The following is a 26594-nucleotide window of genomic DNA, read 5'->3' on the forward strand; positions in this document are numbered from 1 at the left end:
GTAATCCCAGCTACTCAGGAGGCTAAGGCAGGAAGGAGAATCACTTGTACCAGGGAGGTAGAGGTTGCAGTGAGCTGAGATCTCGCCACTGCACTCCAGCCTGGGCAAGAGAGCAAGACTCCGTCTCCAAAAAAAAAAAAAAAAGCAGGGCACAGTGGTGCACACCTGTGGTCCCAGCTACTCAGGAGTCTGAGGCAGGAGGATCGCTAGAGCCCTAGAGGTTGAGGCTACAGTGAGCCATGATTATGCCACTGCACTCCAGCCTGAGCAACAGAGTGAGACCCTGTCTCAAAAATAAAGTAAAAATAAAAATCTCCAAATGGAGCTAACACCCGCCTCGTGAGGTTTTCAGTAGGATTAAATGGCATTGTACATCTAGCACCATAGAGGACCTAGCCCAGGACAGGCTACTCAGAGCTGCTGGACAGAATGTATTCTGGGTGTGGAAGGGCCAGGCCCCTGAATTCCATGGAGATGAGGCGGTGTTTGGCGTGTGTAAGGTGGCTGGCTGTGCTGTGAATGTGTAACTCAGAGGCTGGGCAGTGTGTCTCTGGCACTCAGGTGTCAGAGCACAGAAGGTGGGGCACGCCATTTGCAGCACAGCCCGCAGCCCATCCGGTCTGGAGGAAGTCCTGCTTCTCTCAGCAACTCTAGGGATAGGGCCAAGGAGCAGGGAAGCTTCCATTTAGTGAGAAGTGAAGGAGAAAGAGCCTGCAAAAGCCAGGGCACTGTCAGTTAGTCCAGAAAGTAGGTAGAACCGGGACCACTGTGCCCAAGCCCTACCCATGACTAGAAAGCTCCTCTTCCTCCAGCGAGGACCCCCCCTCCTCTTTTCCCAGACCAAGCTCTCAGGGGACAACTCAGAAGCACAAAAGGCACCACTAGGAGCAAAGGGGACCAAAGAGCCATAAACAGACATGTTTGAGATTTTAAAAGTTTATCTGAATCTCCTCATTCCCAGACTTCCTGGTGGGAGGCAGGCCGGGCAGTAATGTGAGCATCTCAAGGACGCCACAGTCACTGCGACCAAGCCAGTCTGTTTCCTCATTTACACAATGAAGGCGATGGACCACATAGTCTCTGATGTCCCACTGCACCCTGACAGCTGACAAATCTGTTTGTCCTCAAAGACAGGTCTGAGAGGGAGGAAAACTGATGGGGATGATGAGTTAGAGCTCCGGGCTCCCTGGGGCTGGAGGCTCATCCATCAGCTGCCGGAGGTGAGAGGCTGCCTTGTCCAGTTTTGACAATTCCAGCTGGAGGGAAGAAAGCTGGACGAGGAGAAAAGGAGGTGAGGATCCAGGAATGAGGCCCCTCCTGGCCCACATTCCCTCAGGGGTTGAACCTTCTGGGGGCTTCCCTCAGCTTACCCTTTGTTGCCTCTGAGTCCCTGCCTCCCCTTCTGATGGGGTCCTCGCCATGAGGCCATCAAGCTGCTTCTGCAACTTGGACCTTCGGGCAGCTAACAGAGGTAGCTGGATCTGGGGGTCCACCAGGCCCTAGGGAAGAACAGGGAGAAAAGGCTCAGACATCTGCCTGCTGCCAGGCCTCCATCCTCCATTAGAAGGTCCCTTCTCCTGCTTTATAGAGCCCAGCCCCTCCCTTCCTCCCAGCATGCTTCCCAAGCCTGCCCTAACCCTCCCCATTCCCTCTGGTCACCTGCAGCTCCATGTAGACCTGAACCGTGTCACTGAGTGGAGCCTGGGCCCAGCCGGAGGGAGCTGCTGCGCCTGGGGGTAACAGGCCCACAGCCCCACAGTGGCTCAGGGTGCCCAGGGGCTCCAAGAAGGCCTCAAAGAGGCCCTGGTCCCCAGGCTCTGAGCTCTGCAGCAGCACTGGAAAGAAAGAAACTTGTCAGGGGCAAGGCCTCAGCTCCTGCCTCCCTTCCCACCCTGCACCTCCTAATGGGGGGTCTGCCCTTCAGGCTCTGCTCTTTTCCCCACCAGCCCCCTTTTCCTGCAGGACCCGAGCCCAGGACCCGCCTTGCCTCACCTCGGGGCCGGGCTTTAGTGAGCTGGTACGTGGCTCGGAGAGCCCTTAGCACCTGCACAACCTCCTGGACCCGGGAGAAGCGCCGCTCCAGCTCCGGCTGGCGCCAGTGCTCCTGACAATCGGGGGGACCCAGAGTTGGCAAAAGGGCTCCTGAGAGCCTCAGTACCAACCCTTCTGGCTCTGTTCTCGACCCATCCACCCCATCTCCTTAGGGCAATGAGATCTGTCCTCAGCACCACAGAAAATCCACTATCTCAAGGAACATGACAAAAAGTGAGGTGTCATTTAAGAGGTTTTAGACGATCAGTGTTTGATGTCTGTTTAGTTGCTCTGATTGAAATGGCCAACCAAAAATGAATTAGAATTTGAAATGAATTAGTCAAAACTCAAAACCAAATAAGTATAAATATAAATAGTTAAATTTAAAAATAATTTTTGGGTGAGTTCATAGCATTTATCCTTCTGAAATTATTCAAGCTGCACTGAGATTTTGGGGACACCCTATTACTAACTTAACCAACCCTTATCACAACCATAACATACTATTACTGTTCCTAGTTTAAACCTGGGGGAAACTGAGGCTCGATCACACAGCCTGAAAACAGCAGTCTAGCAACAGAGTCCTGCTCTTGAGCACTATGCTAATACTGTCCCTCAAGACCCATCGCAGCAACCCTGCAGGAACAATCCATCCTCCCCAGGGCTCCACAGCCAAGTACGAACCATTCCTGCAGATGAGCCCCCTGCAGCAAACCCCTTCAGAAGGCGCTCCCCACCCTTCACCCGCGGGCCCACTCCGAGGTGCCATGGCCCACTCCCAGGTGCGTGGGACTCACCAAGCTGCAAGGGCTGGGGTAGGGGGCAACCGAGATGCTGGGGGCAGGGGGACAACCAGGCCTGGGGGGCAGCCTCTGCCACAGCTCTTCAGCCAGGAAGGGCATCAGTGGGGCCAAGAGGCGGAGGCCGATGTCAGCGCAGGAGAACAGGACCTGAGGGGGCCCTGGAGGGCAGGGTGAGTGCCGCAGCACAGGCTTCACAGCCTCCTGGAGAGGAAGCCAATGGTCAGAGGACAGGCCCAGGGCCACAGCCCTCCTCCCTACAGCCACTGCCCTACCCGCCAGCAGGGCAGGCCATGGGTCCTGGGAGAGAGGGACAGGCGGAAGCACTTAGCACTTCTGATATGATCCACAGTCCCAGGACACACTCAGCACAAAGAAGGGAAATTCAAGGCAGAAACTCTCTGCAGTACACGGGGACAGGATTTCCAGGGAAACGTGTCGTTTAGGGAAAAAATCATTGAGTTTTTTGCTTATCAATAGGGAACAGAGGTTTTTTTTTTTTTTTTTTTTTTTATTTTATTTTATTTTTTTTTGAGACGGGGTCTCGCTCTGTCACCCAGGCTGGAGTGCAGTGGCTGGATCTCAGCTCACTGCAAGCTCCACCTCCCGGGTTTACGCCATTCTCCTGCCTCAGCCTCCCGAGTAGCTGGGACTACAGGCGCCTGCCACCTCACCCGGCTAGTTTTTTGTATTTTTTAGTAGAGACGGGGTTTCACCGGGTTCGCCAGGATGGTCTCGGTCTCCTGACCTTGTGATCCGCCCGTCTCGGCCTCCCAAAGTGCTGGGATTACAGGCGTGAGCCACCGCGCCCGGCGGAACAGAGGTTTTTAAAAGGCTGAGCTAGGGCAGTGGTCCACAGCCAGCAGCAGCAGCACCACTTGGGACAAGAAATGAATATTCATGACACCCACCCACCCCCACCCCAACCTGCTGAAGGAGCCACTCTGGGGTGGCGGGAGGATCCATGTGCTTTGGAGGCACAAGCCCTCCAGGTGCTTTGGACGTAGGACAGCGTGAGAACCCTTGGTCTAAAGACCACTGTTAGTCCCTCCCAGGCCTCTCTCAGCACGCAGCCTGCCCATGGGCCAAACTCAGCAACTACAGGGACTGAAAAAATTCCCCTCTGCCTTCTGACACTGACTTGTGAGACATTTCTAGAAGTCTCCCTCCTCCTCTTCTCCCCAGGTGACAGGCAGGCAACAGTGCCTGGGTTGCACTGCGAAACCAGTCCCAGGAAGAGGGGAACTGAGACTCCCTCATCTCCTCTCCTCTCCTTTCCTAACTTGAGGGGATAACTGGGGAATTATTAACTCCAGAGCTCTCTGCCTTGGAATCGGATTTCCAGAGGAATTAGAAGCAGGCATGGGAATGCCAAGCCTCCCCCAGCCTCGCTCACCAGGTAGACGTCACAGAGGTTGTGGAGCCAGAAGTGGTGCAGGGAGTGAGTGACCAGCGAGACCTCTCGGGTGAGGAAGCCCCGCTCACACTCCCGGGCGGTCAGGGCAAGGCGGCTCAGGATCCAGGCGTCCATGTGGCAGGAGGGAGACAGCTACAGGCAAAGAGGGCTTCAGGCCCAGGACGGCCTGACTCCCCCTCCCCTGCCTCCTTCCAGATGCCACCTTGGCCCTCTGACACCTGACTACCCTACTCCCAAGCACCTCTGCTTTCTCTTACCTCCTTAGCAGGCTGTGGCACAAATTTCTCCCCTAAGGCATTGAGGATAAAGCGCAGAGCATTCCAGATCTTGTTGCAGAAATGTCGGCAGCTCTGGACCTCAGAGACTGACAGGCGCAAGTCGCCCCCTGGAAGGGGAGAATCAAGGTAGTCTGCATGTAGGTGGCGGCAGCACTGGAAGTCCTGCCCCTGCCTTGCCCCTGCACAGGCGCCTGCTGCTCTCTGCTCACCCCGAGACCCCTCACCCAGGCTTACCCTGAACTCCATGGGAGCAGAGTGTGAATCTCAGGGCATCTGTCCCACACTCAGGGATCCCATGAGGAAAGTCCTTTTTCTGCAACCAGAGGAAGAAGGGTGGCAGATGCCTTTGTGGCTGCAGGGCCAGGACCCGGGTTGCAGAGGAAGCCAGAGGCGGTGAGCTAGAGCTGGGAGGGGGCAGGCAGTGATGACTCACCTGTGCTGCAGCCACAATGGCCAGCTCCGCGGGGTCCAAATTTCCACTTCTCAGCTTTTCCTGCAGCACCTGGGGATGGAAGGGGGTAATTTACAGCCCAGGTCAAAGGCCCTGCCTCTACTTGCTGGCCTCACTCCTCCCTCAGCCTCCCTTCCTCTCTCCTACAAACCCTGTCCCTCCAGTGGGTGCTTTGTCCTCACCTGCATCTCCGCCCCACTGATGATGTGTCTTGGGTCCAGCACATTCCCCAGGGACTTGCTCATCTTCCGGCCCTGCCTGTCCCGAACCATGGGATGAAGAAGCACCTGGGGGCGGGGAGGGGTCAGCAGAGGGGGGTTTCCTTCCCTTGAGATCTCTGGCCCTCTGGCCTCCATACTTTTGGGGCTAGGGTGGCAAGTGAATTGGGAAAAAGGAATCGGGAACGTGGAAAGGACATTAGGGGTCAGAAGGGAGGACAAGGTTTGGGGAACACTGGGGTCACAGAAAGCGGCCAGGCACTGAAGGGCTGTTACCTTGCTGAAGGGCAGCCGCCCTGTGAGCTGGGTCCCCAACATGACCATGCGGCCCACCCAGAACAGCAGAAGGTCACTGCCCGTTTCCAAAAGTGACAGCGGGTAGAAACGAGCAAGGTCTGGGGTCTAAGGGGAAGAGGAGCAGTAAGAGGCCCAGGTCCCGGGCCCCCCTCAAGCCTCTGTGGGGGCCCAGCCGTCCCTTCCTTATCGTTTCCCCTTCACTTTCGCCCTCTCAACCCACCTCACCTCTTGGGGCCAGCCCAGGGCAGAAAAGGGGAACAGGGCAGAAGAGAACCAAGTGTCCAGGACATCAGGGTCTGGGAAACAGAAAAAGAATGGGGACAATTGGAACCTTGGCTTCTAGGACCTCAGACCACCGCTGCCACCATTCTAGGCCAACCTCCACCCCCAGAGACCAGGGTTGTCCCCTTTGGCTCCATTCCCAACTTTCCTGACCCTACCTTCTCCATCTCAGGATCAGCTCCCCTCAAAGGCCCAGATGCCCAGTACCCCACTCCCCTGTGCATCCCTCCCCAGCTCAGGCACTCACCCCTCTCCAGGGCCAGCTCTGCCCCTGGCCTCCCTGTCAGTTCTGCTGCTACCTCTCTGGCCTCAGCCTCTGACCGCCCAACCACCCAACAGTCCTCTTCTCCCTGCAAAAGTAGGAAGGAGTCGGGGAGAGTGAGGAAGAACAGCTGACAGGTGCAAATGTCCCTTTGTTTTCACATCCTCTCATGTGGTCTTAGAGTGGCCAAGTTCCTCCAGTGGTGAGATAAAGAAACGCCACTTCAGGGAGCTTTGATCGCACAGAAGGGTACGTGACTACAGCATGAAGCACGTTACCAGGCAGGAGCAGGGCCTGGCACTGCGGAGCTCTGACTCCTGGGCTAGGTGCTTTGCGCCACACCCGGCCCTCCGGGTGCTTCTTCCTACCCACCTGCGCGTGGTCCTCTACAACCAGGTAGGCTGGAATCTGATGGCCCCACCACAGCTGCCGGGAGACACACCAGTCCCTGCCGGGAGGACATCCATGAAGTCTTAGAATAACCAGTCGGTCCCCCCGCCCCATCTCCACGAGAGCTCCCCTTACCCTACCCTTACCCAATATGGGAAAACCAGTGCTGCCAGTTCTTCTGGTGGAAGGAGGGACTGAGCTCCAGGGCCCCCGACTCCACAGCCTGGAGGGAAAAGGGCCTTTAGACAATGTTTCCCTTCCTGCATGGCCTCACCTCCACAGATAGGACGAGTGGCCTCTGAGGTCATTTTAAAACTCAGAAGGACCTCCCAAGCCTCTTGCCAAGATTCTGGGCTTAAGTAAGGATATGAGGCAGCCCTTGCTGAGCCGCCCAGCCTCCATCCCACACATCCTCTCAGTTACCACAGCTGGAGAGGTCTTTGGGGCAGGAGGTCTCCTGCTTCCCATTTCTTCATTCCAATTCTCAGGGAGCTCCCCGAACCCCTGGCCCCAGTCCTTCCTATACTGCAGCCTCACCTGGGCAGCTCGGGCCCCCATTTCCTGGCAGCGGACAAACCACTGGCTCTTCAGCAGGTATTCTATCACGTCCCCAGAACGGCTGAAAGGGAGACAGGGTGAGTCCACTGCTCTTCCGGCCCTGTGACTTCTCCCAGGGGCACAAGACCCCCTGCCATGCCAGGCCCTTGGTACTGAGGATACAATAGTGAATAAAACCGACACGAAGCTCGTATTCTAACAGAGGCGTGCAGAGCCCATCCTACTGTCACCCTTAAGCTTCGTACATTCCCTTTTGGGGGTAGTCCTTAGTGAAGGAGTTAAAATGAGGTTACCTGCAGATGGGCAGTACCATGGGGTGGTTCTGGAGGCCCCGGAACAGGCCCCGTTCACTCAGCACAGACACTATCTTTTCCCGGGCCACAAACCGGTGAAGACCCTGGAGAAAAAGCAGCAAGAGTAAAGATTAAAGGCCTCTAGAGAAATAAGAAACTGGGAGGAGGAGTAGGGGGACAGAGTGCCCCTAAAGGATGGGGTAACATAGGATGGTACCACCTGCAGCCAGTCCCCGCAGAGGGAGGTCATGGTCCCATCCTCCGCAATGACATTCAGAGGGCTCAAGCCGTGTCGGGCCCCCATCTCAGCATCGGCAGGACTGTGAGCTGGAGTCACCTTCACTGCCCCTTGGGGAGCACAGCCATGGTGAGTACTAAACCTGACCTTGGTTTTTGCTTTTCCAGATGTATCATCATCACCCGCACCGCCCCAGGCCCCACGACTTTCTCTGTCTGTGCCTCCCTCCCATTCCCCACTCAGACCACCCTATATGAGGATCTCCCACTCCCACCTTCCTCTTCCTCCTGGTTCCCTCCCCTCCCCTCCAGGACCCCCAACTTTCTCTCCCTCCCTGACTTCCACTCACCTGTGCCCACATGTGGCTGAACAGCATAGTCTGTGATGAGGGGAAGAGGCTGCCCCATCAAGGGGTGACGAAGCTGTCGCCCGTGTAGATGCTGAAGGGAAGGGAGAGGGATCAGGGACAGGCTCCTGTGAGGGGTGGAAGGGTCTGGGCTAGGGCGTGAGAACCCCAAGAATAAGAAGGTAGAAAGTGGAAGGTAGTGAGCTAGAGCAAGGTCAGCAAACTCTTAAGGGGCCAGAATGTAGATATTTTAGGCTTTCGGGCCTAGAGACAAATTCAATGTCTGCACAATTACTCTATTCTGCCACTGCGGCAGAGCTGGAGAGGGTATATAATAGCAGCCATAAATAATATAAAGGCCGCAAGCGGCCGGGCACGGTGGCTCATGCCTGTAATCCCAGTACTTTGGGAGGCCAAGATGGGCAGATCACGAGTCAGGAGATTGAGACTATCCTGGCTAACACAGTGACACCCCATCATCTCTACTAAATTACATTACTTAAAAATTACATTACTTAAAAAATTAATTACTAATTTTTGTAAAAATACAAAAAATTAGCCGGGTGTGGTGGCACGTGCCAGGCGTGGTGCCACACTCCCAGCTACTCAGGAGGCTGAGGTAGAGTTGCTTGAACCCGGGAGGTGGAGGTTGCAGTGAGCCGAGATCGCGCCACTGCACTCCAGCCTTGGTGACAGAGCGAGACTCCATCTCAAAAAAAAAGGCCACAAGCTGGATCAGGACCATGGGCCAGTTTGTCAACCCCTGACCTACAGAAAAAGTATAAGAAGAGGAGGGAGTCGAATCAGAACCACTGAGAGAAGTCTCAGGAAAAAGAAGTAGAAGCAAGAGAGAAAGAGCCACCATTTAAAACCCAAGACAAGAGAAGGCCATGGGCGGGGCAGGCCAGAGTGCAAGAGCGCACTGGGTATTACTGTGTATCTCGAGTCATCTGGATGAACGGCCACAGCCACGTCTCCAGGCAGCGTCTCTGGCCTCGTGGTTCCTACCACAACCTCTGCATCTGAAGACAAACATTTAAACACTTAGAGGTGGTCATCATCCTCACCCCTCACTGCCAATATAGTTGAACGCAGTAGAACTGGAAAGGGGAAGGGGCAGGGAGTAGTTAAGGTGGAAGAGGCCCCCAGGAGTGACTAGAAAAAAGCAGGAGCAGTGTTTATAGGAACCCAGGGTTTCCCATAAGTTAATGACCAGAGGCCTGAGAGGGTGTCTGGTGCTAAGGAATTCCCTGATAATTTGCATGGAAGAAATGGGGGCAGCATTAATTAAAGCAACTATAATAGAATTTTTGCTGGGTGCCCAGAGGACACTGGGGATTCTCAGTGTCCTCATCACAAATGCGGTACATTCTTCAGGGGGAGCACCAGCTCCTCCTACAAGAAGCTTCCTCTGACTATTCCAGCTCATCTGTCTTCCCTTTCTTTGAGCTCTTCAGAACATTTTCCATAAAAACCACACCTTAGAGGCCGGGCGCGGTGGCTCACACCTGTAATCCCAGCACTTTGGGAGGCCAAGGCAGGCGGATAACAAGGTCAGGAGTTCAAGACCAACCTGACCAACATGGTGAAACCCCATCTCTACTAAAAATACAAAAATTAGCCAGGCCTGGTGGCGCGCGCCTGTAATCCCAGCTACTCAGGAGGCTGAGACAGGAGAATCGCTTGAACCTGGGAAGCATAGGTTGTAGGAGCCGAGATCGTGCCATTGCACTCCAGCCTGGGCAAAAGAGTGAGACTCCATCTCAAAACAAAAAACAAAACAAAACAAAAAACAAAACACACACCTTAGAACTGATCTGTCTCTTTTCTGGGTAGCGCACTCCTGAAGAATCACACCAAGCTATCAAAGGGCAGTAACCACATGCACTTTTTGTACATCCCCCAGAAGATCCTGGGTAAGTGCCCACACTGAGGTGAACATTACCAAGGTTCATGTGGGAGATGGACTGACGGTTTCCTAGCAGCCAAACATGGGCTCCAGAAAACAAAAAATGGAGGTAAACAGGTGACCCTGCAGAGTACTATGCTCACCAGGCTCTCCATCCACAGGGAAGGCAACAGAAAATAGGAGGCCAAAAGACACAGGGGTAGGGCAGCCAGGCAGTCGAAGCTGTGTACGGCCAGGCAGGGGCCGGTTCTCCACCTGGAAGCGCCGAGAAAGCTGGGTCAGAGGGCAGCCTTTCTGCAAGGCTCATGCCCAGGCTTCACTCTGCCACTCATCCATCTGCCCAGCCTCCCTGCAATCCATCTAAAATCCATTTGGAGGATTCAGGAGCTACCTCCCTCTGCCCTCACCCAATGCTTATGCAGTCACACTTCTAATAAATATTCGCCGGGCACTTAAGCCATGGCCAGGTATCTTGCCAAGCACCTATGTGAATTCTCATTTAATTTTTACAACATCCCCACGATGCAAGCATTCCATCATCTCTAATTTACAGACTGAGGAAGCTGAGGCTTAAAGAGACTAAACAGCCTGCCAAAAGCCACAGAGCTGTCACAGGCAGGCCTCAGATTTGAATCCAGGCACCCTGGTTCCAGAGTCTGAGCTCTTAACCATTGACGACCACTCTGCCTCAGAGCTCTCACAAACCTGCTTCTCTTTCTCCGCCTCACCTCAATGTCCGAGATGGCTGATCTTAAAGCACATGACCAGTTGACAAGCTGACGGTTCCGGTACAGCAACCCCGCCTTGTAGAGCCGCACAAAAGCTTCAGTCACAGCCACTGAGGAGCCCTGGAATGACCTGAGTGTCCACCTCTAACAGCCACTTCTCAGCCCATCACCCCATTCAGGGACCCAGGCATTGCTACCTCCCTGCCCCACACAGATCTCTAAACATCCCCCAATGCTCACAGGGACCAAGGCACGGAACTCACAACATCCATAGTAAAACACTCTCGATCCCAGTCCAGGGAGGCACCCAGAGCTCGCAGCTGCTCACAGATCTCTCCACCTTTCCTGTGCCCAGAGAGATCCTTGTCAGCAAACTCTTCCCAAGCACTTCCTATGTACCAGGTCCAGCGATGTCCCCAGCAATGCCAGGTGTTGGAGGAAAATCAAGTGAGGATGGCATTGATCTCGCCTCTAGAGGCTAATAGAAATGGACTTACAAACCCAGTATGGGGTTTTCTAAGATATTAAAAGAGGCAAAAGTTTCTATAGGAAGAGAGGAGGGATAGTCATATTGTAGGAAATCCAAAGATGCTTCACAGAGATGGCATGAGATAACAGACCCGGAAGAATGAGGGTAATTCCATGGGAATTGAAAGGTGGGAATGGGTGAGTGAAAGAAGGTGAGATTTAGACAAGAGAAACTGGGGTAAGTAAAGAGAAAGAAAAAAATATATATATAAAAAAATACACACACACACAAATATTCTAATGCATATGTAATATCCATACATATAAGGCTTGGAAACTCCACCAAACGTTAAGGGGCTCCAGAGCTTCCATCTCTGAGGAAGTCAGGGCTGTGTCGGGAAGCACCAGGGATTACAAGTCAGGAGTGATAGTGGTGGGAGGCAAGAAACCAAATCTGCCATCTGGGCCCCCTGAGCCGTGCCCATCATACTCACGCCTCCTTCCACTGCCACACCTCCCTAAGGAAGGCCTCCCGGCTCAGCTCATGTCTCCTCACTCCCTGTTCCTTCCACAGTTGTTTCTCCACCACAGCCTGCAGTTGGATTCAGGGCAAATGAACAGAGTCAGGTTGCTTTGGGGGAAGAAATTGCTTTCACCCAAGAAAAGGAACATGTAATAGAAGACATACTTGTGTAGCAATTCCTGCGTGATCTGAACCAGGGACCCACAGCACTTGATCCCCACGCATCCGGTGCCTGCAACAAAAATGAACTCCGGTGAGCCCCTGGGCTTAAATGTTTATTCTCACTCATTCCTGCCCTTCCTATTTCCCTTCCAAGAACTCAAGCAGCCCCCACTCCCCTCTCACCAGCGCACGAGGGCATCCTGTATGGCCACCGTGAGTGCGTGGCCAATGTGCAGGGAGCCAGTGACATTGGGAGGTGGGATACACATGGAAAAGGTCTCCCCTGTAGCTTGGGGCAGCCGGGCCTAGAGGAAGAAAAAAAGTCAAAGGGGCAAGAGAGAATTGGATTGGGGAAAGAGCACCCTCTACTGTCTCCAGAACAGAAAGAACTTCAGGGAAGAACTGTCCTGCAAACAACAGAGGAGAGTGGAGAGGAGGGAACTGACCAGGGGGAACCCGCCAAGAGAAATCTTGGGAGACACCAGAGCCAGAAAGAAGGCAAGGTCTACAATGTGAGCTCAACTCTGAGGCTCCAGTTGTATTCAACGGCCACTCTGTCCTGGAGATCATTTAGGACCCCTGCCTGCCAGATACTAACCTGATATTCTGGTTTGAAGAAGCCCTCTCGTACCCACCACGGGTACCAGGCAGCCTCAACATATCGGGGACTGTATGCAGGCGGCAGGGGCCCAGAGACATCTGTGGAGGCAGAGGAGAGCTCCACTAACCACTGAACTTGTTCCCAGGCTGCATTTCAGCAGGCCAAATGGGCAACACAAATGTGAAAGAAAAGGCTTTCTTATTCTACTTACCTTTCTTTTCACCGGGTTTCGTAGGGATTTCATACAATACTACCTCCTTAGGACTCCAGGCCTTAATGGATTCTGCAGGTGACTGAGAAGAGAAAGCAGAGGAGGCTGGGATCCTGTATACCCCAGACTGCATTTCAGCCCATCTCCTCCAGCCCCTCCCAAATCTCAGAAACCCAAGGACAAGCTGTCTAACCCCTAACCTTGCTCTCCCCTGCTATGTCAGCCTCCAGAGTCGCCTGCTTCTCTCGAAGGCGTTTCTGTTTGGCTTCACGGTTCCTCCGGGAGATAGGAGATCCATGGGGCTCCGACTGTGTAGAAACGGAATGAAACCTGGGGAGGCCCTGTGAGTGCCTCAGCCCCCAAAATGGTGGTCGAAAAGAGGCGAGAGGCAAATGAGGCATCAGGAGTGTTTGGAAAGGGGCCGAGATCTGTTCTGGATAGAGAGAGTGCACATTAGGATATGGGGGTGGAGGAGGGTCACTCCCCTTGTCCCATCTTTCCTGTCTCTAATTAGCACAGGTCTGTAATTCCAAGTCTCTATTCCATCCCACACAACCTTTCCTCCTTGAGGGCTAGAGTGCATGGTGTCGACAGCGCCATGGAGCCACGGAGACCAGGGCTCTTCCGGAACAGGACCGGAGTGTCTGGACTTAGCGGTGACCACTGACATATGAGAGGATAGGGCTCAGAAACTCAGGGAGATGACGGGCATCAGCGCGCCCAGGAGCCAGCAAGGAGTCCCGCCGGGGCCGCTGCGATCTCCACTTGCCCAGGGGCCTCCTGCAGTGCCCACAGGCCGGCGCGGCCCGGCCTTCCCGCCCATCCCAACGCCTGGGCCCAGGGCCCGCAGCGTCTCCCACTTCCAGGAGGCCGCCCCCGCGCGCGCTCACCGGGAGGCCCCGCCGCTATCCCAGGGCGCCCCGCGGCGGCAGGGACTGGGGGCTCCACCAAACCCGACCCTGGAACGTGGCCCCGGAGCCGCGCGGCGCATGGGGGCGGGACCCCGGGCGGCGCATGCGCAGCAGCTGGCTTCGGCCCCACCCTCTCCCTCCCGGTCCAATGGCTGTCGACTAGAGGAGCGAGTCAGCCGCGAATGCAAACCCCACCGGGAGGCGCCCGGGACCGCACTGCTAGCTATCACGACTTTATTAGACAAGAAAAGCCCTGACGCGTAAATAAAAAACACCTGAGTTCTGAGGCCCCGCCCCGCCCGGTCCCGCCCGCCGAGGTCCAAGTCCCGCGCTCTCAGGAGCTGTGTTTCTGCCGCTTCCAAAAGCGCTTGACGTCGCTGTGCCCGGCCGGGGTCACCACCATGAGCCGCTTGGCCGAGTTCTCGAACACGAGCACGCCCAGCTCCCGCGCGTGGGCCAGCAGCAGCTCAAAGTCCACTTGCGACAGGAACTGGTTATACAGGACACCTGGGGTTGGCAGGACGGGAGGGGCGCGGGGAGAAGACGAGAAAGTGAAGCTCGGAGCTCCTGTTGGGAATCCCCCCAGCTCCTTCATGGCAGCCCTGGACGCGGTCTGGGCTCGCCCCAACCGCAATTTTAGAAACTTAATTCTCTATGCTTGTCTGCTCAGGGGTTCATCTTAACACCAGTGTGATCCGGCCATATTCAGAAAGGCCTAATACAAATTACTGTGAATTATTCCCTCTCCTAACCAAATCCAAAGTGCATTGATTTGGGACGATTTGTTTACCACCGACTCACCCCAAAACAAACAAACAAAAAAACTGTCTTGCCAGCTTTTCTCTCCTAGTCCATGAAGGAAAAAATAAAATGCATGAAAAGCTTTTACACTTTATCAAGACTGAATTGTCTGCCCTTTCTCTGGCCAATGACCAAGACTTGGCCACCAGAAGCTACTCACCCTCAGTGAACCGGAGTCTGTCCCTTTCCAGCTCCCAGAGCCGGATCTGGTCTGTGATGGTGGGGGGCAGCACAGGTGTCTGCAAGGAGCAAGGGTTGGCTGTAGGGACTCAGGAATACTGCCCCAGACAACCCGGCCCTCCGCTTCTTCCCCAGATTTGGATGCCCCTTTTTCTTTTCCATCATCTCATCACCAGCTGCCAGCCTCTGACATCTTGGAGCCTGTCTGTACCTGTTTGAGCATCACTGGGTGGGCCCTTGTCCTTAGGAAATGGATTATCTAGGAAAACAGACAAGAATGGCATGAGGGCTCCAGCAAGAAGGCAGGAAAGCCATCTGAGCTGTCACCTAATGTCACTGGAACATCAGCTTATTCTAAAAACTCCTAACTCCTGTCATCAACTCTACCCATCTACCAACAGTTCAGCTGTTATCCCAAGTTGCTGCTCCCAGCAACTTGGGATATTCCTTTTCTGGCACATTCACCCTTTCCAGTAATGTTTTTTCTTTCTTTAAAATAGCAAAAGCTACTTTTTTTTTTTTAAGCACTTATTGCATGACAGGTGCTGAGCTCAATGCTTTACCCCTATTCTTCCAATGAATTATCCCTGCAACCCTGAGGTAAGAACTGTCACTTACTAGATGAGGAAACTGAGGCTCACAGAAGCAAAACAACTATGTCTAGTTTACGCAGTTAGGAGGTGGTGGTGCCAAGGCACAAATCCACAGCCATACCTCCTCCCTCCATGTTTCTTTCCCCTCAAGAGTCTACCTGTTCTCACACCCAAAGCCTTCATTTCTTTTCAAACACAGACAACTCACCACCACCTATTATAACAGACTCAGAGCTAGCCTTCCATAATGTGACCCTCTGTGCCCCACAGCCCAAGTGCAGCCTGTCTTCCTGCTCTACCTCTCCCAAGTGGGAATACCTGCTGGGCTGTGATGCCACTGGCGATTGCCTGCTGCACACTCTCCCGGGTCACCTGCGCCACCACCATGTTGGGGAACCGATAGAGCATCTCAGAGAAGAGGGCAATGAGGGCAATCTGCAGCTCCGACTCTGAGCCAGGGATAGAAAGAGGATGAGGAGGCCACCCCCACACCCAGACTCCCTCAAGCCCTTCTTTCAAGTGTCATGAGAAATGTCAGAGAGCTCTGAAAACTGCCAGGTAAACATGAACAGAAACTGGCATTCCTTCACCCCCAACCTTCTCTTCCGGGGCACTCTGTCCCGCCTCACCCGTGTAGGCATACAGTCGGTAATTGGTTTCCACCACAATGAAGCCTGGCTGATGCACAGTGCCCCCAGCTCCAGAGACACCTGACGAGAGATTGATGGCCAGGCGCGTGGGGTAGTAACGCCGAGATTTCCTCTGGAAAGGATAGAAAGGCAGATGCCTTGTCTCAGAATTCACTGCCTTACATCTTCCTGCCTGAAATATCAGATCCCTCCCAAGATGCAGAACCTCAACCTCCAACTTCTCTCCCCCAAGAGACCCAAGTATTCAGTTCTGGCAACTGCTTCCTGCTACTTCCCCGGGACCCCACTCCTTTTTAAAGGCGAAGGCAACACACCACCCTGTTTCTTCCCTGGAAGCCACTCATCTAGGCGCTCATACCTTCCTCTGGAAAACAAGCCCAAACTCACGCAGATGTTGCAGGAAGTTCAACAGAGAATCACTCATACCTTCCACAGAGTAATCCTGAGGAACAGAGGTTTCCAGCTGGGGTCCAAAACACAACCCACCCACCCCCAACCCCATCATTCATTCTGTCTTTCTCCATCCACCTCTGCTCGTTCTGTGTTCATTCTTATCTTCTCACTCTACTGCCCCACAATTTGCTTTTTCCTTCCCATCTCTATACCCTTCAGCCCCCTGCTTACCTTGCCCAGAGTAGAGAAGCTGAGCTGGAAGAGGAAGGAGAGAATCTCTACTAGGTCCATGCCCCGGCTCTAGGGAGAAAGAGGCAGAGACAAAGGAGGAGGGATGGGAGGGAGACAATGGGAAGAAAGGGACAGAGAAGAGAAAATCAGGGAACAGTCTGTAGGCAGGAATCTCTCAGTGAGACCTGAGAGGAGCAGAGCATGCTGGCAAGTGGCCCCGGCGTCCTCACCTGGGCTGTCTGCAAATACTGCAACATAAAGTACCAGAGCTGAGCCGGCGTGTCCAGCAACAGGAACTGGAAGCCAGCGGAAGTAATGCAGGGCGGCTCTCCAGGTTCAGTACTACAGACAAAGACCGGGACAATGACGGTGATATGCAGAGAAAGACTACTACCCCACTTGTCCGCTCACATTTTTTCTTTGTATCTCTGGCTGTATTCTACTCAGCTTGCCTTTTCCAGCTAATGTCCTCTGAGCTTGACTAGCCGCAGATACCATTTCTTAGGGACCCAAGGAGATGGCACTGCAGAGAGCTGCTATACCTCCGGTTTCCTCACCTCTTCATGAGCCCAGCCTGGCTGAGGAGCTGAGCCAAGTCCTGGCTGACAGCTGCACTGGGGGAGCCCACCATGAAGTGCAAGACCACCTGAAGAACAGAAGAGAACAGGGAGACCATGCCCCAAGGGCCATGGGAAGTAGAAGCACAAGCAGAGACACACACAGTCCCAAGTGCTTACCTCCCATCGCTCCTCGGCATACTTGTCAAGGGAGGGAACATCCCGGGCATGCTTGTCTGGTCCCAGCTGACTTGTGTCATCAGACCAGGCCTTCCCCCTAAGGCCAGGATGGGCCAAGAGTAAGGAACCCTGGCCAGGAGCTCACACCTGTAATCCCTGTACTTTGGGAGGCCAAGATGGGCGGATCACTTGAGGTCAGGAGTTTGAGACCAGACTGGCCAACATGGTGAAACCCCATCTCTACAAAAAATACAAAAAATTAGCTGGTGGTTGCCTGTAATCCCAGTCACTCAGGAGGCTGAGGCAGGAGAATCACTTGAACCCAGGAGGTGGAGGCTGCATTGAGCCAAGATCGCACCACTGCACTCTGCCTGGGTGACAGAGCGAGACTCTGTCTCAAAAACACACAAAACAAAACAACAAAAAAAGAGTAAGGAACCCTGTCTGTGTTCCTTGCCACCCTTCTGCCATCTTTCCACCCTTATCCTCAGGGGCCATGAGTAGGGGACATTTCCTACACCACACACTGCAGCTGATCCAACTTACTCCTAAAGGAGCTCCCAATGCGGAGACCACAAGGTTCCGGGGAGGCCCCCAGGAGCTCCCCCTCCCAAACTGTAATTAGCGGTTTAATAAGCAGCAGTTCCCCTGCCCTAGCTTAGGAAGAGAGAGAAGTGACATACCCACCCAGAAGGGCAATGCGGAGGTTCTGGCGGAAAATGGGGTTGAGGATGAGGCCCTGGAGCCCGCCTGGGAGCAGCTGGGTGTGCCAGATCCGGAGGCCGCTCAGCAGCCCTGTACTTTCCTCCTGAGCCCTGGAACAGAAGCAGAGAGGTGAGCAGGGTATTTGGAGAACAAAAAGGAGGACCATAAAAGCCACCTCTCTGCCTGTTCTGAACTTGCTGATTCTTGGAACACTGTTCCACAGAGTGATATTAGTATCTGAAGACAAATTCTTTACTGCATTACCTATCAGAGCCTTATTACAGATATCACACATAACTCTGTAAGAGGGAAGATACATCTGAAAGCAAGAGGTCAGCTGGGAAATAAAAAAAGGGAAAAGGCAGTATGCAGAGTTTCCCAAATGTATTTATTTTTAAGTTTTGTGATATACCTATTAATACGTCCTGGAAGTGCTCCAAGGAACAGTAGTTTGGGAAATGTAGCTGTTGAGAAATTTGTATCTGGCTGAGACTTACTTGCTGAATTCCTTCTTTACCCACAGGGCTACAGCAGCTTGTGGCAAAGGCTGCTCCAGAAAGAGCATCCGCATCACCCAGTTCTTAGCCAAGGATGGGAGCTCCCTGAACAGGGACAGAGGTCAAAGGTTAATATCAGAAGCTGCATTGTATCTGCATCTCTGCCCTCAATTAACTCTCAAACATCTCATCTCACTCCACCACAACTTTACCAGTCCTGCTGTTTTGGCCCCCACACTTTGGAGCAATTTCCAACCCGCACCCCCAGTCCCCACCCCTACCCCAGCCTGCTACACTTTTACCTGTTATATTTTATTCCAGTCCGCAGACCCCATTACATTTCCCTGCCATGAAGGGGATCCTCACCTGAAGACAGCCAGACAAGTGGCAGGGTGCCCATATAATCGGTCCAATACCCCAGGGCTCAGGCCCCCTAAGAATTCCTGCAGATTCCTGCATTGTAGGTGTACTCGGTTCAGTCCCCTTGAAGGGGTGCTCTCCATCACCTGAGGAATGCAAACATCAGAAGCGCACCCCCACCATCCATGCCAGTGTCACCCCTGACCTTTCTGATTCCAGATCCATCAGTCCCCACAATAACCCCACCTTTTCTGTGGCCTCCTTTCCCATGACACTCAATTCCTCTGGTTTCTCAAAAACCTGACCAATCTCCGTCCCTTTCTTGCCTCCTCACCCTGTTTCTGCCCTTCAACTCCAGTCTTTCCTCTGCTCCAAGTGACAGAATTGTCAACTGTCCTGTGTTTGCAAGATCATTTTGTATTTCAATGACTTGTCTCATCTTTGGCTAAACAGAGACAAAGAAAATTGAGCCCACACCTCTCTCTTCCATCCCTCCTGGTCAGATCAGTCTATAAGCTCCAAATCTACCCGAACTTCCTATCTTCTATCTCTTAGCCCACTTCTGCTAAGTACGGCGGTAACCTCTCCCCTCCATGCTTCCCAAATCTAAAGCCACCTCTTTTCCCTTCCCAAGTCTAGTTCACGCCATTCACCCTGACCCACGCCTTCCGATCTCCTAGCTTCTCCCTGCCTTCCTCCCACTCCTCGCCTCTCACTCACCTGTCTCTCTCATACCTCTGCCACTCCCGCCCTCCTAGGTCCCCTCACCACTCTGTCGATCCTCCTCGCGCACCCCGAGTCTCGGGCCGTCGCTTAATCGGAGCCAAAGTCTCGCATTGGCTCCTGGAAACTGAGGGAAAGATGGTGAAAAAATGCGAAGAAAAGATGGGGAAAGCGACGAAAGATTTCACAGGCAAGAGCCCAGAATGGAGAATTCAGAAGAGAAGGGAGGTAAGGGGAGGAGTGGAAAAGTGAAGAGGATTAGAATAGACGGTGCACACTCCCGGCGCGGGGGATGCTGGGAATTGGAGTCTTGTCTTTGCTCTCCTTAGAGCCGGCTGAAGTGCGTCTGACTACAAATCCCGAAAGGCACGGTGGGGAAGCCGAAAGGCAAGGAGCCGGCTTTTAATTGAGAGAGCGGGAGACACCAGAAGCCGGACCAGTTGGTTCTGCCAGAACCAACTCCGCCCACGCTGCTAACGGCGCATGTAACCGGATGGAGCGGGAGGCGGGTCGGGGAAAGTAGAAGTGCCTGGAGGGCTTCCGTGCGGAGGCGCGCTATGGCGACTTGGTGGTGAACCGATTAGACTTAGGGACCACAAAACTGGATTCCGTGAGCACAATTACTCCCCGTAAAATTGGGATAATGCACACTCCGGGCCGGACGCGGTGACTCACTGCTGTAATCCCTGCACTTTGGGAGGCCAAGGCGGGCGAATCACCCGAGGTCAGGAGTTCGAGACCAGCCTGGCCAATATGGTGAAATCCCGTCTTAACTAAAAATACAAAAATTAGCCGGGCGTGGTGGCGGGCACCTGTAATCCCAGCTACTCGGGAGGCTGAGGCAGGTGAATCGCTTGAACCCTAGAGGCGGAGGTTGCAGCGAGCCAAGACAATGCCCTTACACACCAGCCTGGGCGACAAGAGCGAAACTCCATCTCAAAAAAAAAAAAAAAAGAAAAAGGAAAAAGAAAGAAAGCGTACACACTCCGGAGAGTTTCCACGAGTTAACGATTAACATGATCCAGTGCACCTTACTTGGCGGTAAGTACTCAATAAATCTTAATTTCTTCTCAAATTTTTTTCTCCACCACTCCTCAAACCGTCTACTTAGAAAACCCAGATAAATTCAGTTTTTAGGACACTGACTGTTTGCTGTGATTTGATTTATGAACCTACTACAGAGAAAGGCAGAGGTCTTCACCCAAACCCAGAACTACACATTTCCCCAAATTCCTATAAGCAAATTTTGTTATTCCCATTTTATAGACTGGAAGACTGGAGCCTGGCGAGATTAAGAAATTTGCCTGCAGCCTGGTGAGGTGGCTCAGACCCGTGACCCCAGCTGCTTGGGAGGCTGAGGCAGGAGGATCGCTGAAGACTAGGAGTTTGAGGCTACAGTGAGATATGATCACGCCAGTCTGGGCGACAGAGTGAGACCCCCATCGCGTGCTCTCTCCGTCTCTCTCTCTCTCTCTCTCTCTTTTTTTGAAACGGAGTCTCTCACTCTGTCGCCCAGGCTGGAGTGCAGTGGCATGATCTCAGCTCATGGCAACCTCAGCCTCCTGGGTTCAAGTGATTCTTTTACGTCAGCCTCCCAAGTAACTGTGGGACTACAGGTACGCACCACCACGCCCGGCTAATTCTTGTATTTTTAGTAGAGATAGGGTTTCACCATGTTGGCCAGGCTGGTCTCAGGGTTTCACCATGTTGGCCAGGCTAGTCTCAAACTCCTAACCTCAGGTGATCCACCTGCCTCAGCTTCCCAAAGTGTTGGGATTACAGGCGTGAGCCACTGCACCCAGCCTGAGACCCCCATCTCTTAAAAAAAAAAAAAAGGAAAAAAAAAATCCCTACAATCAGACAGAAAGTGCCCAAGCTGGGGTTTGAAGCACATTTGCAAGAGACCAGAGATCAAAATGGTGATGACTACGTAAGACTTTGTTATACTTTGTAGCCCACCCATGTTTTCTGTTGTCCCTGTTTTTTTTTTTTTAGCAATTAATGTTTTAAAATCTTCAAAGAACAGCTAAAAATTGACAAAGCTTCTTTATGGCAAACTTTAGGTAAGGTTGAAAGACAATTTACAATCTAGGAAGAAATGATTGATGAAATAAACAAAATACAAAAGCTGTTACAAAGCAATAAGAAAAAGAAACATAATGGAAACATTGGGGCAGACCACTGCTTACTCCTTAGCCCTGCTCAGCAAGGAGCAGCTAAAAAAATAAAAGAAATAATGAAAGAAAAAGAAAAGAAAGAGGCCTGGCAGGGTGGCTCAGGCCTGTAATCCCAACACTTTGGGAGGCCAAAGCAGGTGGGTCACTTTAACTCAGGAGTTCCAGACCAGCCTGGTCATCATACAGAAACTCCATCTCTTCAAAAACAAAACAAAACAAAACAAAATATTAGTTGGGTGTAGTGGTGTACTCCTGCAGTCCCAACTACTCAAGAGGCTGAGGTAGAAGGATCACTTGGGCCCAAGGATTGAGGCTGCAGTGAGTAGTGATAGCACCACTGCACTCCAGCCTGAGCAACAGTGTGAGACCCTGTCCCAAAAGGAGAGGGGAAGAAAGGAAAGGACAGGGGAGAACTGGGGAGGGGAGAGGAAGGGAAGGGTAGTTAGGGGGAAAGAAGGAAAGAGAAAGAAAGACTGACCAAAGCAAAAAGAAAGTTAAACAAAATGTCAGAAATGTTTTAAAAATAAAAAAATTGGGCGCAGTGGCTCACGCCTATAATCCCAACACTTTGGGAGGCCGAGGCGGGTGGATCACCCACGGTCAGGAGTTCAAGACCAGCCTGGCCAACATGGTGAAACCCCATCTCCACTAAAAATACAAAAATTAGCCGGGCATGGTGGCAGGCGCCTGTAATCCCAGCTACTCAGGAGGCTGAGGCAGGAGAATCGCTTGAACCTGGGAGGCGGAGTTTGTAGTGAGCTAAAATTGCGCCATTGCACTCCAGCCTGGGGAACAAGAGCGAGACTCTCTCAAAAACAAAACAAAACAAAACAAAATGCAAAAAATTGACCAGGCCTGGTACTGTGGTCCCAGCTACTCAGGAGGCTGAGGCAGGAGGATTGTTTGGACCCAGGAGGTCAACACTGCACTGAGCTGTGATCATGTCACTGCACTCCAGCCTGAGCTATAGAGTGAGGAGACCTTGTCTCGAGAAAAAAAAAAAAAAAAAAAGAAGAAGAAGAGGAAGAAGAAAAGAGAAAAAGAAATTGGCTGGGTGTGCACACACCTGTAGTCCTAGCTACTCCAGAGGCTGAGGTAGGAAGATCACTTGAGTCCAGCAGTTCAAGGCTGCAGTGAGCTACAATTATACCACTGCACTCCAGCCTGGCCGCAGAATTAGACTCTCTCTTAAAAATAAATAAATAGGCCAAGCGCCGTGGCTCACGCCTGTAATGCCAGCACTTTGGGAGGCCAAGGCAGGTGGATCACCTAAGGTCAGGAGTTCAAGACTAGCCTGGTCAGCATGGTGAAACCCTGTCTCTACTAAAAATATGAAAATTAGCCGGGCATGGTGGCAGGAGCCTGTAATCCCAGCTGCTTGGGAGGCTGAGGCAGGAGAATCACTTGAACCTGGGAGGCAGAGGTTGCAGTGAGCTGAGACTGTGCCATTGCACTCCAGCCTGGGCAACAAGAATGAAACTCCGTCTCAAAAATAAATAAATAAATAAATAAAAATAAATAAATTGGCCGGAGGCAGTGGCTCACACCTATAATCTCAGCACTTTGGGAGGTTGAGGCGGGTGGATCACTTGACGTCAGAAGTTCAAGACTAGCCTGGGCAACATGGTGAAACCCCGTCTCTACTGAAAATACAAAAATTAGCCAAGCATAGTGGCTGGCGCCTGTAATTCCAGCTACTTGGGAGGCTGAGACAGGAGAATCGCTTGAACCCAGTAGGCCGAGGTTGCAGTAAGCTGAGATCACACCACTGCACTCCAGCCTGGGCAACAGAGCAAGACTCTATCTCAAAATAAATACATAAATAAAATTAAAATATAAAAGTTTAGCAAAAAAGAAATTAAGGATTATCATCCTCAGTGTTCGTCAGGGTATAGGAGCATACTCATACACCTTTGCTGAAAATTGAGGCCTGGTCCAGTAGCTCACACCTGTAATCTCAGCACTTTGGGAGGCCAAGCCAGGCAGATCGCTTGAGCACCAAAGTTTGAGACCAGCTTGGGCAACATGGTGAAACCCTGTCTCTACAAAAAATACAAAAATTAGCTGGGCATGAGGAGGCATGCCTGTAGGCCCAGCTACTTGGGAGGCTGAGGCAGGAGAGTTGTTTGAGCCCTGGAGGCAGAGGTTGCAGCTAGCTGAGATCACACCATTGTACTCCAGACTGGTCAACAAAATGAGACTCTGTCTCAAATTAAAAAAAAAAAAAAAAAAAAAAGTGAAATAGGCACAGCTTTTTTGGAGGGGGTGGGGGGACAGAGTCTTTCTCTGTCACCCAGGCCGAATGCAGTGGCGCGATCTCAGCTCACTGCAATTTCTGTCTCCCAGATTCAAGCAATTCTTGTGCCTCAGACTTCCGAGTCGTTGGGATTACAGGCGTGAACCACCATGCCCTGCTAATTTTTTTTTGTATTTTTAGTAGAGACAGGATTTCACCATGTTGGCCAGCGTGTTAGTGGGCGTGGTAGTTCAAAAAAGAGAATTCCTGTGCTAGGGAACTCATGACCTCCTTCCCTCAGGCAGCATCCTGGAGAGAAAGAACAGAGAGCCAGGGCCGGGGGCGGTGGCTCACACCTGTAATCCCAGCACTTTGGGAGGCCAAGGAGGGTGGATCACAAGATCAGGAGTTCAAGACCAGCCTGGCCAACATGGTGAAACCCCATCTCTACTAAAAATAAAAAAATTAGCCAGGCATGGTGACAGGCGCCTGTAATCCCAGCTACTCAGGAGGCTGAGGCAGGAGAATCACTTCAACCCAGAAGTCAGAGGTTGCAGTGAGCTGAGATAGCGCCACTGAACTCCAGCCTGGGTGACAGAGCAAGACTTCATCTCGAAAAAAAAAAAAGAACAGAGAGCCAGGAACCCTCAAACCCACTTCCCACAGGCTTTACCATTGACTAACTGTGCTACTTTGGGCAAGTTATTTAACCTAACAGAATTTTCTTCTCTGTGAAATAATTTCAACTACTTCATATATTGTATTAAGTAAGATATAATATGTAGTAATTTCAATACCTGACGTATAGTGGATGCTCAGTAATATATTATCATCATTATTGTAACTTTCACTTATTAATCCTAGTTCTAGTTCTGTAACTACATAGAATCTGTTAGTCTGTCAGATATTTGATACAATTCTTTCTTTCAACCAATATTGAGCCCTGTGTTCCAAGAATTTGCCCATGTGCAACTTATAGTTTAGTGGGAGGGGCAGGTATAAAAAGATATGTAAAATTACACACGTAATAAATGCTACAAAGAAGAGATTCATGTGCTCTGAGATTATCAGTAGGGGATTTGACCTAGTTGGGGAAGTCAGGAAAGACTGCTGAAGGGCAAGCAGGAGTTAACAAGGCACAGACAGCAGGGAACATTGTTCCAGGTGAGGGAACAGCATGCCCTGAAGGCCACATGGCAGGAAGTACTGTGGCCCACTGGGCGAATCTGAAAGAAGGCCAGTGGTCACAGAGGAGAGCAATCAGTTGAGGGAGGGTGCTGGAGAGGTATGTGGGGGCCAACCTTGGCCAGAAGGATTTCGTTCTGTATTCTAAGGGTAATGAAAAGCCACTGCTGGATTTGAAATGAAGGATTAGGGTCAGATTTATGTGCTTTAAAGATAACTGTGGTTGCAGGGCTGAAAACAACCCAGAGGGGAGCAGAGGCAGATCTGGGTGACCAGCTGGGAGACCACTGCAGGAGTCCAGGCAAGATGGAGGCAGCGTGTGCCAGGAGGGCGACGGAGACAGAGAGGACAAGTTCCAGGGAGATTTGGGAGGCACAATCAACAGCGCTTTGTGCTGGACTGGACTTGGGAGGTGGAAGGTAAGGGAGAAGGAGTGTCAGGGATGCCATTTGTGTGGCTTGTGCAGCTAAGTGGATGATGCTACCACTCACTGAGTCAGTAGACTGTGGAGGAGGAGCAGGTTTGGACAAGCTGGGCCTGACTTTTAAATTAACTCCAGGTGGGGCTGGGCACGGTGGCTCACGCCTGTAATCCCAGCACCTTGGGAGGTCGAAGTGGGTGGATCACAAGGTTGGGAGTTTGAGACCAGCCTGGCCAATACGGTGAAACCCTGTCTCTACTAAAAATACAAAAAAATTAGGCGGGCATGGTGGCGCACACCTGTAATCCCAGCTACTTGGGAGGCTGAGGCAGAAGAATCGCTTGAACCCAGGAGGCGAAGGTTGCAGTGAGCCGAGATTGCACCACTGCACTCCAGCCTAGGCAACAGAGCGACACCCAGTCTCAAAAAAAAAAAAAAAAAAAATTAACTCCAGGTGTTTCTGCTTGAAAGACAGTTCTGGGCTCAGAGATTTGGGGTTATCAGGCTCACTGCCATGGCTTCCATTGCTCATTATTCTGGGATCTGGCCTCTAAACTCTAACCTATCGGTGCACAACTTAAATCATAGTGCACAGTGGTTTGACCTGGGTAGGTTTTAGCAGGACTATTAGATTCATGACCTAGGCCCCAAGGGCCTATTAATTCAACTTCACATTGATTTATCTTTATTGTGATCCTCATTATCCAATTGGCTCATTTTGTGAGTATCATCAACCAAAACCCCAGGGTCTTTATTTCACATGAATGGCCATCAAAATGGGTCTGCCTTGTCCCATCCCTGCAACTGACTTTTTTTTTTAATTTTCTTTTTATTTTGAGACAGGGTTTTGCTCTGTCACCCAGGCTGGAGTGAAGCAGTGCAATCATGGCTCACTGCAGTCTCAACCTCCTGGGCTCAAGTTATCCTCCCACCTCGGCCTCCTGAGTTGCTGGTGCACACCACTGAGCCCAGCTAATTTTATATATATATATACATATATATTTATTATTTTTTTTTTTTTAGAAATGGGGGCCAGAGTGGGCTCACTATGTTGCCCAGGCTGGTTCCAAACTCCTAGGCTCAAGAAATCCTCCCACCTCAGCTTTCCATAGTGTTGGGATTACAGGGCATGAGCCACCCCGCTGGCCAATTTTTTCTTTCCAACCAAATTTGAACCCTTTGTTAATTGCTCTCTTGATGGTTGCAGCTCATCCTTCCAAGCCGCTGAGATAATTGAGGCTCTTGGTTCTGGTTTCCACTCCAACAACCCATCCCCCGCCCCCACTGGGGCATTTGCACACTCTATCAGCATAACCCAGGGATTCTCCCCT

At 52.1% G+C, this 26594-nt stretch overlaps 2 protein-coding genes and 1 long non-coding RNA gene across 32 annotated transcripts; 1 reads left to right on the top strand and 2 right to left on the bottom strand.

The window, feature by feature from the left end:
- Nucleotides 1-920: 920 nt before the first annotated feature.
- VARS2 (valyl-tRNA synthetase 2, mitochondrial) lies at nucleotides 921-13468 on the bottom strand. 24 transcript variants are annotated; one of them, XM_015449647.3, is made up of 31 exons: nucleotides 13354-13468; nucleotides 13020-13126; nucleotides 12664-12891; nucleotides 12464-12545; nucleotides 12250-12350; nucleotides 11835-11956; nucleotides 11655-11721; nucleotides 11461-11558; nucleotides 10762-10843; nucleotides 10499-10618; nucleotides 9914-10025; nucleotides 8795-8883; nucleotides 7865-7955; nucleotides 7498-7625; nucleotides 7278-7381; nucleotides 6964-7045; nucleotides 6573-6649; nucleotides 6409-6484; nucleotides 6022-6124; nucleotides 5718-5788; nucleotides 5472-5597; nucleotides 5160-5264; nucleotides 4960-5028; nucleotides 4761-4839; nucleotides 4506-4633; nucleotides 4228-4380; nucleotides 2829-3035; nucleotides 1993-2104; nucleotides 1660-1835; nucleotides 1371-1499; nucleotides 921-1271 (listed from the first exon to the last, which is right to left on the bottom strand). In XM_015449647.3, exons 2-31 carry the CDS (start codon nucleotides 13044-13046, stop codon nucleotides 1170-1172), a joined length of 3246 nt encoding a protein of 1081 aa, XP_015305133.3. In that variant the 5' UTR covers nucleotides 13047-13126; nucleotides 13354-13468; the 3' UTR covers nucleotides 921-1169. The 24 variants fall into 24 exon arrangements, 9 of the variants coding, with proteins under 9 accessions (XP_015305133.3, XP_045245990.2, XP_005553655.3 ...); XM_045390055.2 differs by having other exon boundaries at nucleotides 12664-12896; XR_012434025.1 differs by lacking the exon at nucleotides 13020-13126 and having other exon boundaries at nucleotides 5713-5788; nucleotides 12664-12896.
- A 123-nt stretch (nucleotides 13469-13591) lies between these two features.
- Nucleotides 13592-19486, bottom strand: GTF2H4 (general transcription factor IIH subunit 4). Of its 7 annotated transcripts, XM_005553600.4 has the most exons (15): nucleotides 19290-19486; nucleotides 18856-18966; nucleotides 18528-18667; nucleotides 18162-18266; nucleotides 17643-17774; nucleotides 16960-17056; nucleotides 16780-16868; nucleotides 16453-16564; nucleotides 16223-16291; nucleotides 15957-16040; nucleotides 15578-15710; nucleotides 15267-15397; nucleotides 14567-14614; nucleotides 14336-14414; nucleotides 13592-13881 (listed from the first exon to the last, which is right to left on the bottom strand). In XM_005553600.4, exons 2-15 carry the CDS (start codon nucleotides 18958-18960, stop codon nucleotides 13709-13711), a joined length of 1497 nt encoding a protein of 498 aa, XP_005553657.1. In that variant the 5' UTR covers nucleotides 18961-18966; nucleotides 19290-19486; the 3' UTR covers nucleotides 13592-13708. The 7 variants fall into 7 exon arrangements, with proteins under 7 accessions (XP_005553657.1, XP_073894667.1, XP_005553659.1 ...); XM_074038566.1 differs by lacking the exon at nucleotides 18856-18966 and having other exon boundaries at nucleotides 17647-17774; nucleotides 19315-19486; XM_005553602.4 differs by lacking the exon at nucleotides 18856-18966 and having other exon boundaries at nucleotides 19315-19486.
- A 209-nt stretch (nucleotides 19487-19695) lies between these two features.
- Nucleotides 19696-21371, top strand: LOC135970662 (uncharacterized). Its single transcript, XR_010586464.2, has 2 exons — nucleotides 19696-20285; nucleotides 20511-21371. It is a non-coding gene; the product is annotated as an uncharacterized lncRNA (long non-coding RNA).
- The last annotated feature ends 5223 nt before the right edge of the window (nucleotides 21372-26594 follow it).

Source organism: Macaca fascicularis, chromosome 4 (assembly GCF_037993035.2).
Source record: "Macaca fascicularis isolate 582-1 chromosome 4, T2T-MFA8v1.1".
Taxonomy (NCBI): Eukaryota; Metazoa; Chordata; class Mammalia; order Primates; family Cercopithecidae; genus Macaca; species Macaca fascicularis.